This window comes from Macrobrachium rosenbergii, chromosome 50 (assembly GCF_040412425.1).
Source record: "Macrobrachium rosenbergii isolate ZJJX-2024 chromosome 50, ASM4041242v1, whole genome shotgun sequence".
Lineage (NCBI taxonomy): Eukaryota > Metazoa > Arthropoda > Malacostraca > Decapoda > Palaemonidae > Macrobrachium > Macrobrachium rosenbergii.
Genome location: NC_089790.1, coordinates 7,647,652 through 7,662,866, shown reverse-complemented (window position 1 = coordinate 7,662,866; position 15,215 = coordinate 7,647,652). Strand labels below are relative to the sequence as shown.

The 15,215-nt window shown below is 33.4% G+C and overlaps 1 protein-coding gene across 5 annotated transcripts in view; it reads right to left on the bottom strand.

The window, feature by feature from the left end:
* The window catches only part of LOC136832575 (cytosolic carboxypeptidase 1-like), a 198,322-nt gene that overhangs the window by 54,793 nt on the left and 128,314 nt on the right, over positions 1-15,215 (bottom strand). For 3 of the 5 annotated variants that reach the window (XR_010851263.1, XM_067093648.1, XM_067093647.1), the window contains 3 exons: positions 14,647-14,778; positions 1,098-1,241; positions 314-529 (listed from right to left, as the gene is read on the bottom strand). Coding sequence is in view for 4 of the 5 variants with exons in the window: in XM_067093648.1 (XP_066949749.1) it covers positions 314-529; positions 1,098-1,241; positions 14,647-14,778 (492 nt within the window). In the remaining variant the exon portion in view is untranslated. Of the gene's footprint in view, positions 1-313; positions 530-1,097; positions 1,242-10,109; positions 10,188-14,646; positions 14,779-15,215 lie in introns of all 5 variants that reach the window. The other 2 variants (XM_067093646.1, XM_067093649.1) reach the window with 1 other exon arrangement.

Here is a 15,215-nt window from a genome sequence, read left to right as displayed (position 1 = left end):
ATCATCATCATCATCTACAATGCAGCCCAACTCACAAAATATGAATTCATTCATTACCTCGACAGATGCACTGTTCCAGACTACCCTATGCTCAGTGTTTCTGGACTTGAGAACACTCTTGTGAAATTAGGATTTGTGTGCGTAAATGATAACAATGAACATATTAAACAGCATACTCAGTACAGTAAATTTTTTCATACTGAGTATCATTCAATGAAGGATGAACAGTAAATCACCAAATTCATATTGTGCTGCCTTATGCCTAGTATGAATCTTCAAAAAATAAATACAAGATGATACACATATAGCACACCTGCAGTAGAATCGGATTCCTCTCTGTTCGCCACCTGGAATTTGAATGCACCACGTGTAGAGGAAACAGGCAGCTCCCCTTTACTGATACATTTCAAAAATACATTTGTTGCACTGGCAAGGGCACTATCAAATTTCTTATCTGCTGGGCATGACTGAATGAAACGCTGAGTTATCTCTACTCCATTCAGAGCCATTACAGCTTTACGACCATGTTCTGAAAAATATGATACTATACACAAAACTGATACACGAGCCACAACATTGATATTAATAACCAATTTAATTTTTCTCATTTTAGTATTTGTTACTGTATAAGCTATGACATCTTTTATTGTACCATAGTAAAGATATTTCATTCTAATAAAAATGAACTTGTAATGCTTTGTAATGGATTTCCAAAATGAACACATTAACATGATCACATAAGTGGAAAAGCTGGTTCTTCCACTTCCTTTATTTTTTTATTTCACTGGTTTCCTTTGTCATTATAGTATAGTATTTAACATTATTTTTAATACAAGAGTAAAATATTTAAAAACATTTGATCACTGAATTTAAAAAAATCCTTAGTAGTTACAGTTCTTATACGTCAAAATTCTGAGAGACAATAAATTTGTGAACAAAATATCATAAAACAACAGATTCTCATATATTAAAAGGTCAGTGAATTAGAACGTTAAAGCTACTTTAAGAAGTCTGCTTATCAGAAAGTTATTCATCTTTAATTAACTGCCTTGTAGATCTCAATGAACTTTGGAAGATCATGTTTAATAAACACTTACTAGAATCACACATATGAGAGAGTGTTCCCAGGATACTCTTGAGGATCTTGATCTGATGACGACGCTCAATCTTTTCCCATCCATCGAAAATGGACAAAACTCGCTGGAGTCCAGTCTCCCTCACCAACCGAATGACATTGCTCTCTGCAAGTTCATGAAAAATGAAATGAATGATTATCAAATCCTTACAAATCGTCACCTTAATTGTCAGTATACTGAAGGGGGCTTTGAAATAAAGGCATTACTGTACATATTTTCTGTATTCATAAACCTGGAGAACATCTCAGATTTATACACATAATAATTCATCTATGCCTTTAAGAACTCTGGTTCCTGAATCAACATCCAAGCAGTACCATTATGTATGGGATATGACTCAGACGAAAACCTTTATTACCAAGATTTCACAGCAGTAACAACTAATGAATTATGAAACTTGCTTCAGTAACCATATTAATTTTTCCAGATTTTCTGGTATTCGGTCAAAAGGATAAACCCATAACTAAACAGGAGATTTGTATTATAAAATTGTCTCATGGTAATACACCTTTTTTGTACTTCATAAGACTTAGCAAAACTGATTATGTATTTATAAAATAATATCATACTTGTTACCAAATTACCAATAAAGGTATATGAAACGTGAACGTCTTGGAACCACTTATACAAGTTTCATATGATGAAATCTGGTTTTATTGAGACTATAATGGCAAAGAAAACAGTCTAATATGCTGTAAAAAAATTTCAGCAAGAATGGAAAAAAATATTAAAAATTACAACAATATACTGTATAAGTCAAATAATAATGCACTGCAAATGTGCAAACTTGAATAAATGCAATGAATCACTGCAGCATTTGTGGATCAGTAGATGTCACAACATATAGGTAAGTCTTACAAGAGATATATGAATTGTTTCTCCTCACAGTTATCCTCTAACTAACACTGTTAATACATCTTACTTACCTTCCATACAAATGCTATTTGATAATGTTTATGTATTGCATTTCACATGTCAAAAATAAAAGTGAGACATTCATGCATGATGTCATTTGTACAGCACTGCAAAAGAGTCACATATCCTTCTTGCTAATGTGTACTACACAAAAAGTTTACAAATCATTTGGTAGCACAAAACACTACCACAAAAATAGAAAAAGTCTGGTTAACCATTTATCCTGTGCAAGTCTTATTCTGCACAATTTTATCTTTTTAGTTAATAAGCAAAAAGTTTTCTTTACTGTACCTGAAACAGACTTCCAAATCAAACTTACCTACCAATGACTAATAGTAATAGTTTCTACAAAATATACAAGCTAAACTACCAGTCACTTAAATCTCTTAAACCTTTGGTAAAGGTACACAAAACTTTAAAAGGACTGGGTTAGTTACAATGCCTGTTTATCCTATACAAGAAATGAGTTAGCATATTTACCAAAATGTTACAAATAATTTCCCTTTTCTTGTCACTCTGTAAGGGACAACCGGAAAGTTTAGTTACAATGGCTTCTTTTGATTACCTCTACAATATGAATTTAGAAACTTCTCCGCAATGAATAATTTACACCGAGATTCATAAATATCTCTTTTCTATATATTGTATCATATATTTTTGTACAATAAACGTTCAATAACCACAGTAATATTACATTCTGAATTATTCACCAAGGTCAGTATTCAAACATTTAAAAAAATGTTACTGGTCTTCCCATTTCACAAAGATATCTTACTGCCGGAAAGTGTGGAAACTCAACTAAAATCTATGCAGGTCTTCATATATCATGTACAAACATACTTTATTTTGTCATTAATATGACTTAATAAATTCAGCATTTCAATTCTGCAGACCATCAGCTCACCTTTACCATATAAATTTATATCATTAAACCAATATCTTTAAGAGCATCCTCATAATTTTAACAACTTTACTCAATGGCACAGTTAAAGAGTAAGCACATCACTTTTATGAGTGTAAACTCAAGTATGTTAAATATATATATATATATATATATATATATATATATATATATATATATATATATATATATATATATATATATATATATACAGCGGTCCCCCAAGTTTACGACGGGGTTCCGTTCTTGCGCTATGTCAGAACCAAAAGCGTCGAAACCGGAAAATCGTCGAAAATCGTCAAAAATCATAAGAAAACCTTACTTTTAATGCTCTGGGTGCATTGAAAACGACATAAACTGCATTATTATTGAGTTTTACATCAAAAAAAAACCTTCAAATTATGATTATTCTGCCGTTTTGGGGCCAAATTTCTTCCGTCGGATCGGCGCACGACGCTGTCGTAAAACCCGAACATGCGTCGTAAGCCGGGAAATAATTTCTGATGAATATATTTGAAAAGCGCCGAACCTCGAACGTCAGAAGTCGGAACCGTCAGAAACCGGGACTGCCTGTATATATATATATATATATATATATATATATATATATATATATATATATATATATATATATATATATATATATATATATATATATATATATATATATATATATATATATATATATATATATATATATATATATATATATAATGGGGAATGGAAACTACTAATTTTTTTAAAACTGTAGATATTCCTTCAAATGGAACTAAAAATGCAAAAGAATGGGTCTCATAACATTGTCAGGTGACAAGGTACTTTGCTATAAACCCAAGAATGGATGATGTCAATCCATGATAATGAAGGCAATCAAAGAATGTATAAGCACTGCATTCTTCAAATATGAGCTTAATGGCAATAAAGTGCTTTTAACAATGACTGAGAACATGACATACAGGTACTATAGCCTCTCCCCTATATATTATACAACCCATACACAAAATACCGCACAGATGAAGAAAACAAAAAAAAAGACATACACAGCATAGATTGTTTCATGTCCTAAGCAAATCAGAGTAGTAACTGTAGTTTGAGTAAATCTCTCTCTCTCTCTCCATCAAAAGTACAATACACATTAAATTGAAGTCATTACTTTTTATATTTTTTTTCCGTGTGTAGACAATGACCACTTTGTCATTGTATTCATACAAGTATGTCTTGCACAGATGCTCAAAGTTCAAGATTTGTGAAAATAATATAACATTTACAACGTAAGGTTTGTAAATACAAGAAAGGATCTGCGCAGTTAAGTAATAATTCCTTGAAAGGAGAGCACAGCAATATATTTTTAATAGAGCTGTTAGGTTAACCTAGGCTTAAATGGTAGTAATTAAAAATTTCAATATGAAGATCATCACAATACCACAGATTGTATTAAAAAGGTCCACTCAAAATACAAAACTCCACTGTATTCATCACCATCATCACCTGACTCAAATGGCCTCTATGCAATTCGATCGCACATATTTTGCCTGTGCTTTATTTTTAACAGATATCCAGAAATAGCGATCTTTGAGAAGACAAGTGTTCATGTGTTACTCGACCACATTTTCTGAGACCTTTTAAAAACTGTTAAGTGACTGTTACAGTATGCAATGACCAATTTAGCTTTCCACTGTACACCATAAAAACACAAACAAAGTTACAGGAAACCAGCTGTATACTCTTGCACAAGAAGGAATCTTCTTCCATGAACTGTATGTCTTTCGTACGGCAGGTGGCCAAGAGATAAACTCAACAAAGCTGAAAGATGGCACACACTCTAGACCTCTGCATGCCAGTCACAGAGTAAAGGTTGATCATCATTGGCGACATGAACCTAGCACATCCTTGTTCAAGTCTAGGACATCTTTGCTAATCACTCATTCCAGGAGAGGAATGTCTGGTACTTTACCGTCATTCCAGTCACTCACAATAAGTACACTCGAAAAACAAGCCAAAATAGTTAATCATTCAAGCAAGGAAATACTAAAAAAAAAAAAAAAAATCAGCTACAACAACAACCACCACGATGATAGCATATTCAAGTGCATCTGCAAAGCAGCCCAGCTAAAATATCACTGGTGACTGCGTGATTTATCTAAGTGGTCCCTCCTCCAACTCTTCTGCTGCTAGTAAACTCCATGAGATGAAGGTATGTATTCTTATAAGAACATCTGGTACTCCAGAAGACTTTGGAACCTAAGGTATTGAAAATTCAGCATGCACCTATGTATGCTATAGAGTAAAATTTCTTTTGCATATTTACATATTGTTCTTACAGTATAATGCATATTTACATATTGTTCTTACAAAAGCAAGCACTTAAATGACTTTCAATACGGGCATTTGTAAAAATATTTTGTTTTTCCTTAACTTATACCATAATTACAAAAAATGCATAAATCCACAAACAAAAAATGTGCAAAAATTGAGGACCTACTGTCATAGCAAAATCTGGATACAACACTTTACTTTATAGGCTTAAGTCATACTTAATAATTCAGCCTCATAAACACCAAAATAAGTCATTTAGAGATCCTAACTTTATTTCATTTACCCATTATCAATGGCACTACATAACAAACTTGTAAGGAGGTGTGGTATCATTTACATGGTCTAAGGAGGTGTGGTATCATTTACATGGTCTATGCTTGTACATGTCTGTTGAAAATAAAAATTGCAATAAGAGGTCTAACATCTATGATAGGTGCAAAATACAAAAATTTAACATTGCCAATTCAATATGATAGCAGAACCTGGTTTATAATTGCCTCATTATTATTATCATTATTATTATAATTGTTATTATAAAATGCATTTATAAACTCAGTTCTGCTGCCACACTGAATGTACACTAAAAAATAAACAGTATATATTGTCATCTTGAAATAATGAAAAAATTTATGCATAAAATATATAGTTGTATGAATAAAAAAGTTTGTTATTTTTAAGCAGTTTATGGTATTTAGTTTAAACAGACCCAGTCTGGAACTGTAACAAAATTTATGTTTAAAATTTACAAAAATAAAAGTTAGATATGGATTCTATTAGTATCAAGGGATGATTATTGTGGTAATGTTACTAAAAGATTACTATTTTTACCTTGGAAAGTATGACAGTCTTAAACACAAGTTAAGAGCTGGAAATGGAATCTCACAAACAGTTACATTATGTTCCTTTGTAGTCACAAATAAAATGCAGAAGTGACTTATAAATCTGTAAAAAATTCTGAGACGTTTTAAGGCACAAAAATTTTATCTACCATTATAAGAGCCATGCATTTTCATTTTCTTTGGTCACCAATGACCTGACATAAATACCTACCATACTACTGTATATGATTCTATATAGGATCCTACTAAAAAATATGGCCCTCTTTTAATCTAGGTGGAAACTGCCACTGTATCATATATTTCATACAGTACATTATATACAACAAATTTAAATAAATTTATAGTTAAAAATTTTGCCACTATAAATAATTTATTTTTTTTATATAAATCCATACTCAAAATATCTTACCAAACTGCTAAACACTTGTGTGAAACATAAATGCACAGAGTTTTTCTAAAAATTATGGAAAAACTACACAATAACATAACCACAAAACCAATCCCCTTAAAGCAGACTCAATTACATTGACCAGAAAGGCAATATAATTTTTGCCTACGTTTCCTTAAAGATTCTTCTCAGAAATTTCAGGAAAAGCTTTTAGATTTTGCATTCTTAATGAAAGCAAAGCAATTACTTGATTCTATGGCTAACATAGGCTCACATCGCAGATTTGTACTCTCCAGCATCCCTCCAATACCTAAAGATGGTAAGAATCACACTTTAGTTCTGTTCAGAGATAACTAAGCATACTACTGAATACCCAACCCCAAAAATAAATAACCTTTCTCTTTTCTACTGTTATAACAAACAGTATGTCCTATTAGTTATACAGGAATATACCAATGATTATCACTAAGCTATGGATTAAATTTAATATTAAAAATACTATCAAAATAAAAAAAGCAGCATACTAAACATATATAACATGAGTAAATCAATCATCCAAACCATTTCATGAACACTAATGATAAATAGTACAAATAATTCCTTTTCTGCACAGGACACTAGAATGCACATTTTAGTAACCATTCTACTAACACTACTGTACATTTTAATACAAAATAACTTTCACTGCAAATTGTTGCCCAAGAATACCACTAACCAAAGCTCAATTTTAAGAGCAATTCTTTAAAACCAGTAAGCTGCATGTTCAGAGTACATATATTATGATCCGGTAAAAAAAAATTAGGTATCCCTTTACAGGATGATGAACAGGCACTGAAAATGCTCCTTTAGCTTTCTTACCCTTTGCCATGGAACAATTTTCCAGGTGATAACACTAGGATTATACTCGGTCTTGTCTACACACATCTATTCATGTAAACATGAGGGATATAATGAAATGAAAAAGCACAGTATTTGAGTATAAAGTCACTTTTCCATTACAGGTTAAGAAATTACTTACATATTTTGAGACTCTGATAACTCCAGGTAATTTTGAATTTACACCATATTCCAGAGAACAGTAGTTCAGGAAGATATAACAGAATGAAAAATATTACAGAAATAGTTCCCTGCTTCCAGAAAACAATGATAGATGCGCTATTTATTAGGCATGGCAAACAAAGATATGATTACATGAGAATATAGAATTGTGAAAATCTTTCATTACATTAATTTTCGTAATTCAAATTTACGCTTCCTGTATGGTAAGCACATAGTGGATTCCCTCTCTATGCTGGTTCCTAGACCACATAAAAGATCACAGGTCATGGATGAAACTCACAATAAACTTGAGTTGTGCACAAAGAGCAATGGGTTGCATCAAAAGCCTATGAATCAGATCTGCATCCTAAGTATTCCCAAAACTAGTTCTTTTTCACTTTACCAGAACAATAAAGGGCAAATTTAAGAGTTCTTTATGAATTACATTCTATCATGAAACTTGATCAAATAACTTTAACACTACAAGAATGAATAGGAAACCAGCCTTCAAGTTACATGAAATGATTATTAAAAATAATAAATCCAATAAAAATAGAAAACAGAAAGAATGGTGTTTCTACTATAGCCAGTTCAGATTGCACAAGGGCTGGTGGGAGCAAGATGGTAACTATACTGAAGAAACTTCAGAAGCAACCGAAACACTGGAAAGGATTCCAGGAGTTGGTTGGAGGATGGCCAATTACAGAAGACTAGCCCCATTGCTTGAAGCAATTTCATGCCTGATGTATGGTTAAACCCACTTTGCTAGCCTGAATGGGTTAAAATGCATTCAAATGCTAAAAAAGACCGAGGAAGAAAGTGAAAAACTGAGCCATACCCATGCAGAACTTTCTTGTCTACCCCATGCAAAGATGCTCAAACATCCATGTTTAGCATGAAAACTGTCATCTCACTGCACAAGAGGGCAGCTACACCAATATTTGAGAAACCATAACCTTACGAAGAACATGGATGGTTGAAACAAGCAACTGCATAGGGTCCCAGTGGTTGTGCAGACCAACTCTACTTTCCACACTTGTACAGTACATTTCTTTAACATGGCTTATCAAGAAACGTCTGGAGATGAGGAAGAACTTCAGGGGATCTTAACTGCTTTTATGAAATTGTACTTGTTTTTAATCAATTTACCATTTCAACACCATATTAAAATTGTATTAGTTTGAATCTCTATGTTGAATACTTAAAATATCAACATTACATCTGTAGTTTGTATGGAACCTGGGGGTAGAATTCAAAGTAGCCATCAAATGATCCATCTTGGGACACTGCAAAAATAGTAAGATCCAGAACCTTATTTTAATTAATGGTCTTCAGGGTCATTAAAAATATGTGATATTAATTTCTTCGCGGAAGAAATTAATGCCTCTTGATCCCGTTACATCATATTGTTTGTTTAGCCGATGGTTATCACATTCTCTCATTATTTTTCATTTGATATCATAGTTTTATTTCTATCTGACACCTTTATAAATCATGACATCTTCTATTTTCTCAACAGAGCATTGAAGCCCTACAGAAGAAGTTTGTGTATCAACTTTACTTTTAGCAGCCAAACTGATACCCTGTTGAGTATGTTGTGGGTTAAATGCTGTGTGAAATACAGCAAAGTTACCCGTACAGACATTCTTTTTTCTTAAAAATGACAAGCTGCTGATTTCTATTACAACCCACTCTACCTAAATAAGCAACACTGGTCAAATCCACATAAATTCTGAAAGGACCACTTTTTCACTTTCAACAAATTGAAACCACACTGGATGTTTGCATTTGAATTTGAATGCACTTTTTTCTAGAAGTGTTGATTTTTCACTATGATTCACTCTCAGTACTCCACTATCAACAATTATGCATCGAGAAAATAAATGCACTGATGAAACATTCATTACAATGGTGAATACACTAATTAACCTTTTTTTCTATATCCTGTAGTGAAGCCTCCTAGAAAAACACCTGCCACACATGATATACTAACATAAAATCCAATCAGAAGACAAACACAAAGAAAAATATACACTTCCAGACATCAACTAGAACTTTCTGTTAATTCCATTAATGATCTCCTCTAAATATTCTACAAATGTTATGTCAAAACAATATACTAGTATAATAATAAACAAAGATGTCAAACCTTTCATATCTAATGCTACATTAAACTATTAATAACTTGAAGAAAGCATAAGAGTAATGGAAAGCCTAGTACAGTACACTTAATACGCACATTTGTTATATAGCAACTTCCTTTGTAATCACATCAGCCAGAGAACAATTATGATAAATGAAGTGAATAACTGACAATAACATTGACACTCCAAAAGAGAATAACATAAATTCAAAATAGAAAACAGTATCTTTCTTCTTTCAACTGAAGTAAACTACAGAAAATTTTTTATTCTCTTTTTATGAAATTAAGTGTCAGGTCACACATAGTAGAAGAGATTGTAAGTTGTCTAATTTCACACACCAAATACTCACTGAGATTAGACTACAGTACCTTCAAAGCTATGGTATCACGGCTCTGCATGCAAACTGCATTATACCCATACCAAACACCTTACCAAAGAAATAATTAAGAAGGGACTGGAGCTTTTGGCCATTGGCCCTCACAATGGCTGCTAGTCGGGGGCTCACATTTGCTACAGAGAAAAATGTTTATAAGGGTCAAAACATCACAAAACCATAGCCTATGTTTGAAAATACCAAAAAAAAAAATAAATAAATAAAATAAAATAAAAAAATAAAAACTCATCTGCAACTCAAAATGGTTTATAATTCAAAATACTGCATTACAAATACAAAATCCAAGTTGAAAGCATCACAAACAAGTGATCTAAGATTTGAAATATATGGTTTTGTGAATTTAAAAAATGGACTGGAAAATCAAAGTACAGCTAAAAAGATCCACCTGTGACCCCATAAATCACAAAGCCATAATTCATGATTCAACAAAACCTTAATATATAATTACATGTACTATACATGCCAATTTGCATTTTAAAAATGTACAATATCACATATAAAATTCAGAACATCCCAGTGACCCATACACACGTTTCATAGTGGTAAACGATTCAGTGGTGAAAAAAAATTGTAATCTAAAATATCTGATTTTGTGATTCATTTTACCATATGACATGATATTCTATATAAATCTGTGCTATAATCCAAAATCACAAAACCACTCTTTGCAATATTCTCCAAATCAGGAATTCACTAGATAGGCAATGAAGTAGTAAGAAGGTTGAGACAAAACATAAAATACAAGAAAGTAACTGCAGTTCTACTCATCTGTAGAAACTACACAGCACGAGACTGACAATCACAAATCAATGTCCACTGCTATACATATAGTACAGAACACCAACGGGACACATCATTAAATCTTTACTGTTTGCAATGACAGATTATATTATGAAGTTGGCCTAATCATAAGTGGCTATCAGACATAAACGTGTGCAAAAAAGTTCACAAAATATTAAGTTTTTAAAACATGAAACATGTTTTTCAAACAAACCCATCAATCATATAGAGCCCTCATGTGCTATCTGAATGCCCCAGATATGTGAATTCTTATGTCTCATAGACAAGAGAAGAAGAACTAAGAGTGAAAATTGATGCATATGCACCTTTGATCCACTAGTAGACAGTAATTATCCTCCTCACTGTCCTTGTCGTCTGAATGGATGGGAGATGGTCACTTTGTATGGTATGTAATTAAAAATATGTTAAGAGAACTTCATTAGCTTCATCACAAACCCATCAATCACGAACAGCCTGACTCCATATTTAGGAAAAAGGTCAAAAAGTACTGAGCAACTATTGCGAGGGTTCAATGGATCTGTGGAGCATTTGGGGACTACTGCATATAGGTCAGGAACCAAGGTTCAAAAGTATTCTCTATGAAGTACTGTGAGTACAGTAGAGGAACACACTGCAACAAGAAGTTTGTTCTTGTTGCTAACGTCAATCAACTATGCTTTCAGGTTAGATGTAGAAGCTCATGAGTCCAGAAGACTTTCATCTCAAGGGTGGATGAAATAAGAACAAGGGTGATGATTAAAAAGTGATCAAGAATGATGGTTAAAAGGAGGAGGAGGAAAAGGATTGCCCTGCATCTTCTATTATTGGTAAAACTTGTCTTACCATGAATAACAGTCCCAATAAGTACAACTCAATCCCCTTGTGGAGAGCTTTTCTGAGATAATAATTAGCAATGTAGCAAGGCATCTTTGAGTTGGTCTTCTCAGCAAGAGTGTCCAGGTGCCGTTGACAGTTGCCAATTAGCGATATGAGAAGTTTTCAGTTTCAACAATATGAGGATCACAGAAATCCCTTCCTGATGGAAAGCTTCACTAAATTCACTGTCTCCATCCTCAAAGGGTTGTGCTACAGGAACTCATTCAGCAGGCACCAACCACCACTGCCTTTAGGACCATAAACAGACAAATGAGAACTAGGGTGAGCTCACGTCACCTACTCGATCATCTGCCTCTATATCATCAAATATACCATATATTTTAAGGCCTTGTAGTATTTCTCATGGTTTACACCATGCATCCCAAAAGCCACTTAGTGCAATGTGTGGGGGGGCGATATCTCCCCTCCCCTTACAGAGCAGTCTGTAATCAACTCTGGCTGCATCCACTGCATGCAGCTGTATTCCTATCTCCTGCCACAATCTCTAACACAAAACAAACACGAAGTACTGTATACTCAAATACTTACTGAAAACATGAAAAAGCAAAAGCTGATGACTTTCTAGTAGGTGTAATTAAAACACCGCAGACACTAAAAACAAGAAGAAATGTTAGTTACTACTTACTGATGAGTCAAGGACATGCAATTGTTCTATCTCTTTTTTTTCTGTCTACAAGACATAAAGAATATACATGCTGAGAATATTCAGGCCATAAATGAGGCTCTAAATGATTGATGGATTTGAGATGAAATCAAATAGTATAGTTTTAGAATACATCACAAGAAAAATTCATCATACCTCTATAGGAAACCATCCTTCCAGAGATGTAGGTGTATTCTCAGATTTATAAAACCACAAACACATTTTTTCATTAAACCACAAAATCTGATAACAAGTAAGTTTCCACAGTAGCCTGGAAAGTCTTGAAGTCCAGGAGTTTTTACCCCAGCTCTGGTGTATTCCTGTTCTTTTCCACTGACTGACTGATTATGAGAACTTGTAGTTTTGACACATCTCTGAGTTAAGAGCATTAAGTCTTTATCTTTCAACATTCACATCTCTCAATCTATGAAAGGTACAGATCACTCTTCACACATTCAGGCTGGAGTTAATTGATGCTTACTATAAATGATGCCCTTCCATCATAGGAGCAAAAAAGGGTTGTATAACAGATCTAAGATATCCATTAGGACATAAGGGTTCCTTCCAAAAAAAGATTCCCGGGCTGCATCGTCACTTGTCTAACAGCAACATCATTCAAGTCAGATGCACTTAATTATTTAGTCCTTCTGCCTAAGTGCCCCAAATCACCCAACTTTCTGTTTGACTGAGTGCACCTATAATCAACCACCTTTTTGCCTAAGTTCACCTTTATTCAAATAACTCTCTGCTCAGGTTCATCTTTATTCAACCAACTTTCTGCTTGGGTAACTTCATGTCTATTCAACCAACTTTCTGCTCAACAGAAAGCACCTCTGTTTGTCTGACTGGGAACACCTCTATTCAACCAAAATACTTTGTCATTTAGTCTAAATGTTTTGATATTCTTGTGGTAATTCTTTCTACAAGAAGAATGAACCTAGTTCTCAACCCTCTCCATGCAATCTTGAAGTCTCAGGTCAGGTAAGGAAGTGCTTTGATTCATAAAACCCTGGCATCAGGTGTTTACCAATGATTTGTTTTTATATATAATATAGGTAACATCTAATTTTGGGTATCACACCTATGACTGGGTGCAGCACTGACTTTGACTCTGCATGTGCCTGGTATTTCTTCTACGGGTTAAGTTCTGTCCACTGTCTAAAATCTTTTCCTGTTGTGGATGGAGTATCCACTTTGGTCGGTGTGCCTTCCATCTATGGCAGGTAAACCTCTGTTGTTCATGTCCATCCCAGCCTTGACTGTCTACTTTTGTAAATGACAAGTCTCTTCTCCAAAGTCCTCATGAATGACCCAATAAAGTGTGTAATGCCTGACTGATTTTCTTCATATAAGACTATGATGTAAATGTACAAATCATCAATGCAGGGCATCTTTTGAAGATAAGGTCAAAATGAGTCATTATGTAGCCAGGATTGTACTACACAAAAGAATAATTGGCTATAGACTCTTTGGAGCTAGATCAATCCTCAGCTACAAAAAAAGGGGATACCAGACCATCTCCAGAATGGCTCTCCTTTTCGAGTCCATGGCTACTATGTAACTTATGAAGAACTGAATGGCATCTTAACAAACATACAAATTCATAACTCATTGCAACCACATATAAACAGGTCTATAACCATACAGATTCAAACTTAGTGCAACCCCATTCAGATGAGTCGCTGACAAATGTGTGAATAAACAAACATTTAACAGTAAGTCCATCAACGATATGCAGGCCACACTGTATTAGTTCAGGTCAACAAAAAGCAGTATTAACAAATAACTATATAGTAGTATTACTTTTGGTGATGACCAGACTATCCTGTACACTGTAAAAACAACATGACATCATAATAAACATTTTAGCCTGAAAACTAGAATTTAGTTGAAATTTATTATATAATAAAGGAAGTCAAGAAAAGCACAAACACTCATTACAAAAGTGAAGAGTTCATCTCTGTAAGCAACATTTTGTTAGAAAACATCAAGCTGTCAAGTCTGAAAACTCTAAAACATGGAGGGCAAATAATTACATATCATAGGAAAACCTTTATTCTTTATTTTCTTATCTAAAATATTTGTCAACAGACGAAATTCATGTCCCCAGTATTATACTCTAACTTACCAAATTTTACAAGGTAGCAAAACTAATGTATGTTCGCTGTTATGAGCACACTATTCAAAATTTAATGGCAAGAAATATCTCCAGTGATAAAAAACAAGATCAAAAAGTAATTATGTAAAGGACTTACTTGCTTTGGTAAGGAGGGCTAATATTTCCATGATGAACTTAATCTTTGCCCAGTGAGTCTTTGGAACAGAGGTCAATATGGCCGCTAATGTTGCTACACAGCCATCTTTGCCCAGCATTACTTGATTTGTTGCTGAAGTAATGAGTTTATTATTAAAACAATTAATTAAAACATATACATCTTAAGAACATATCTAAAACCCTTTATATATTCCAGGAAATCTCTAAATATCACTTAACACTAGTAAAAATAAGGACATTGAAAATTCTAATATTGTATATCATAAAAAGTAATTAATATGCCATTCTGGCCAACTCTGCCTCACCATAAGCTGGTATTTAAGAGTACCTATTTAAATCTGACTACTTTAATAATCCAAGATACTGTTAAGTAAGAGATTAAGAAATGTGAACAGCAGAAAACAAGCTAAGCACGAGAATAATAAAGTAACACTGTATTATATGATTTATTCTTAAAATACAAAATACAAAAACGTAAAAGATAGGACCAGAACTTAGGACCTGGTAATGGTTCAAGGCCTTCCTTTAGCTCACGTTCAACACTTCATA